A 4,984-nucleotide genomic window follows, 5' to 3' on the forward strand; every position below is an offset into this window, starting at 1 on the left:
TAACAAAGCATTATAAACAATATAAAGCAGCATAACTCATATTATATATATTATATTATATATATTGAAAATTAAGGGCTAGTTTAGGTAATAATACTACAGTTGCAATGTAATTCAACACAACACAACAGATAATACATATATATATATATATATATATATATATATATATATATATATATATATATATATATATATATATATATATATATAATATAATATAATATAATATAATATAATATAATATAATATAATAGGAAGTAAAAAGAAAAGTTGGAGCTGCGCGTGACACGCGGCCGTGATGACGTCAGAGGCGCCCCCGAGCAGAGCGCACCGGAGAGCTGCGGGTTTCTACTGTCGCTCATTTCTGGGGCCGGACTGCGGCGGTGCAGTGTGTGTATATGTGGTGTGTGTGTGTGTTCTGAACGTGCGAGAGTCAGGAGAGAGACAACCGTGTGTGTGACTCTGCAAGGAAGAGCTAAGGCACAGGGAGGTAAGCAAACACACACACACACACACACACACACACACACACACACACACACACACACACACACACACACACACACACACAATTTCTTCACCAGTGTTTTAACTTTAATGCATGTTGCAGCATTTGAATGAGTTTTCTAAATGCATGACGTGAGCAGATAACGGGATCCTGAAAGGGAGAGAGAGAGAAAGAGAGAGAGAGAGAGAGAGAGAGAGAGAGAGAACTTTATAACGACTTGAAATGACTTTAATTGCTTGGTGTATATTTTATAAAGCGTGTCATGTTTGTGTTCAGTGTGTATTAAGTGTGTATTAAGTGTGTAGTGTGTATTAAGTGTGTATTAAGTGTTTATTAAGTGTTATCGGATTTAATAATCACACAGTGCTGAATAGTGTATTATATTCAGTACTATATAATATATTGTATATAAAACTAGATTATAGGGAAAGGGACTTGAGACCCCTGGGTGTGGCAACTGAGGAAATGTCTCTCTCTCTCTCTCTCTCTCTCTCTCTCTCTCTCTCTCTCTCTCTCTCTCTCTCTCTCTGTCTATTTTTGGACATGGCTTTCAACTCAATGTCTTAATATATATATATAAGAAACAGCTCTCCTTCCTTTTTTATCTCTTCACGTGTATACATTTTTACATTTTAGCTACTCATTAAACACATCCAGAATGTAATTATACTTTAAATGATATAGAATATTATATAGAATATATCTCCTATATAGAGAAAGTAGAAAATAGATAGCATGATGGTAAAACACACTTCTTTACTTCCTCCCTAATTTTGCAGGAAAGTCTGTGAACCTAAAGTTTCTGTGTTCCTGCTGCACTCAGTGTTTGTCTGGATAGATAGATAGATAGATAGATAGATAGATAGATAGATAGATAGATAGATAGATAGATAGATAGATAGATAGATAGATAGATAGATAGAAAGATATGGAGATAAAGCAGTATGTACAGTAGAAACTACAATGTACAGATCTGATATCTAATCTACTCTCTATATACTGTCTTTATATATATATATATATATATATATATATATATATATATATATATATATATATATATATATATATAATGCTTCCATGCTTGGGAGACAAAAACCACACTGTGTGATCTCTAAGGGAGTGTGTGTGTGTGTGTGTGTGTGTGTGTGTGTGTGTGTGTGTGTGTGTGTGTATCCTGTGGAAAACGTGGCCCTGCATTAAAACCGCCCGGCCCACCTCCAATTGACATTTTCCAGTGGAGACGAGGGTGGAGGGTGGAGACAAGGCCAGACACCAGGGTTTTGGGGGTTTCTGTACACTGACTGTATACTGAGTGAGTGAATGTAAATGGGACGATTAAACACACTCCCCGGGTTTAAGCGTGCAGCTTCTCATTTCACTTTGCTGTTCAAATACCTTATGACTGAGTCATAAATGAGCCTTGATGTACTCCAGCTGTACCCTGGCTGTTCAAAGTGGGAAGTCCAGGCTCAGAATGAAAAAGCACACAGTTTACCGCTTGTGCAGAACGTAGCTGGGACGTGGAAGTCGGAAGCTGTTTGGATAAGTGAAGAAATCAGATCATTCATCCTTCTGATGTTCAGAATCTTGTGCTACTTATAATGTGGATTATGACACACTGGGATTTTCTGTAATCTATAAAACACCCGTGTGCCTGCTCCAAATATTCGTATTTCTATTTGGATTTAAATGTGAATGGGCGTGGCCTAAACCAGAAGAAACACCTAAACACAATATTAGTGATCCCAGAGTGGTTAGTGTGGATTGAATTTTGGAAAGAAATGTATGAACAAACAAAGAAACAAACTTTTTGTTAATTCCAACATTGAAGTCGAATTAAAGTGCAGATATAAAGGTTCAGAAAATCAAATAGCTACAGATTACCGTGTGTCAGAAACCCCATTACTTATGAAGTGAAAGTAAAAAAAACATATTTTATAATATTTTATTATTATTTTCTAATGGACTTAGTGAATTTGCATTCCCAAAACAGAACCAAACTAGTAGCTAAATTAAAACCAAAGTGACCCTGACCAGGCAGTTACTAAGGAGGAAGTTATGAATTAACTTCATGTTCATGAAATTCCTCTTTCCTTGTCCTATAAACTTTATATCATTCATATTTATTATTTCATATCAAAAGCCACTTTTTTTCCCCTAAGTCAGCTATACTAAGCTTTTTATATTTGGAAAAAAATTGTAAAAAGCTATTAATCTTTTGATGGCAGCCATCTTGGATAAAAGTCTCATTTTGTGCTTTACACTCTCCATGTCCCTGTAAACAGTGGTAGTCGAAAAAAAGTGGGATTCCAACTCGAGAACCCTTCAGTTGTTTGACGTAATACCAGATGTTGTCAGAACAACATGCCGTCATTCGTTCACATCCAATCGATCAATCGTCTTCATGTTGGTTGGTAAAAATAGAGTCAATTGTAACGTTGTAATCCGTAATTCCGTCCATTTCAGCCTGATACAAATGTTCACACGGAATTATTTCACGTACGCTTTACAGACAAATGTTTCGGGACACCTGATTTTTCCGCCATCTCCGGTTCTCTCCAAACTGTTACCATGAAGTTGGATATACACAATTGTATAGCGTGTATAGCATTACATTTTAACATAAACTAGGAGACCCAAACCTGTTCCAGCACGTTCACAAAACAAGCTCCATGAAGATATGCTTTACATAAGTTCAACATAAAGATCTCCAATACTATGGAACACATTTTGGATGAATGTGAACACTGCACCCCAGGTCTTGACTTAACTAACACCCTTGTGGATGAATGAATCTCCACAAATCTCCACAAAATCCAGTAAAACTTCTTTGCCAGAAGAGTGGAGCTTATTTTAACAGCAACACATGTTCTAATACTTGACTATCTTGACTAAATGTAGAATGGGATGTTCACAAAGAAGATCTTGTGTGCATGTATGATGAAACTCTTTTTAATACCAATGTCTTCTCCTAACCTTGTGCTTGACCGAACCCTCCACCTCACATCTACATAACAAATAAGAAGGAAATTTTTTCCCCCCAGGTGTAATTGTAGTCCATCATTCCACGGAGACCCTTCGAATAGACAGACATCATGGGCAAGGTAAGGCAAAGCTAAAATCACACCTTCTGTTTCGCATGAGAAAGACCTTTACAGGGTTTTGATGATGCTGAGGTCCTGAGGCTGATTTTTGCTGAGTCACTGCAGTGCATTTCTGCTGCACTGAATGCAGCGTCCGGTGTCTTGGATTCTCTTACTGAGTGGGACAGGAAGCAGCGGAACAGTACAAACACACACACACACACACACACACACACACATGTGCATCACACAAATCAGACACAGAAGGAACTTTCACATGCTTTTTTCATGAAAACTTCATGGTTTATGTCATGTTTTTTTTTTTTATTAAAGAGTAATACACTTGAGTGTGTTGGTAAAAAGCATACATGTAGCTGCATTTTAATTATTTTTTTTTTATTTATGGTTATGTTTGAAACTGCCAAAGTTTTGAGATTTTTCTATAATATTCTATATATTTCTATAAACTCTTCTGTCCTGCTGAAATATTTGTAACGGAATGCAGACATTACTAACTCTGTTACAATGCAATACTTAACGATACGATACGATTTGATATGATAAGTTGGTACTGAGTTACAAAAGGATACATTATGAGAAGTTTCTATAGACAGAACGATATGATGCGAAATGTTTCCATATGATACGATACAATACAATCTGATCTATGGTATGATTTGATATGATGCTATTTGATATTAGATACTATGAGTTTTGATATAAGTTCTGATACGATATTATTTGGTGGTAAGATGCGATGCGATTTGAGATATGTTTTGATATGATGCGATACGATACAGTACACTTTGATATGAAACAATACAATAGGATAAAAACGATTTAAGATGATTATGATACTCTATGGTATGATACGATACGATACGATACGATTTGATATGATACAACATGAAGTGATACTATAAGATTTTATATAATACAATACGAAATGATATGGTGCTATTTGATATGATACGATACGATACGATTTTAAATGATACAATATGGGATGATAAAATCCGCTTCAATATGACACAATATGGAATGATATGATTTGATATGATACAGCATGATACAATGTTATATGATATGATATTATATGATATAAATGTTGTATCATATATTACGATATGAAACAATTTGATTTATGATACAACATGATACAATACAATATGAAACGATACGATATGTTCCAATTCTATACATTTTTATTTGTATAGTTATCATTTTATCAACGAACATTGTCTCAAAGCAGATAATGTGGTAATAAAGAATCAATGAGATGTTCTTTATAAGTGTAAGTTTGTCCCTGATGAGTGAGTCAGTGGCGACTGTGGTGAAGGAAAAACTCCCTGAGATGGCATAAGGAAGAAACCTTGAGAGAAACCAG

General features: G+C 35.3%; 1 protein-coding gene across 4 annotated transcripts in view; it reads left to right on the forward strand.

Annotated features, from left to right (window-relative positions):
• Window positions 1-340: 340 nt before the first annotated feature.
• Window positions 341-4,984, forward strand: part of anxa6 (annexin A6) — a 36,254-nt gene continuing 31,610 nt past the window's right edge. For all 4 annotated transcript variants that reach the window (XM_046859486.1, XM_046859488.1, XM_046859487.1 and 1 more), the window contains exons 1-2: window positions 341-493; window positions 3,559-3,618. In XM_046859486.1, coding sequence (XP_046715442.1) covers window positions 3,610-3,618 — 9 coding nt within the window. In that variant the 5' untranslated portion in view covers window positions 341-493; window positions 3,559-3,609. The remainder of the gene's footprint in view (window positions 494-3,558; window positions 3,619-4,984) is intronic.

The sequence above is a fragment of the Silurus meridionalis genome, chromosome 10 (assembly GCF_014805685.1).
Source record: "Silurus meridionalis isolate SWU-2019-XX chromosome 10, ASM1480568v1, whole genome shotgun sequence".
NCBI classification, from domain to species: Eukaryota; Metazoa; Chordata; class Actinopteri; order Siluriformes; family Siluridae; genus Silurus; species Silurus meridionalis.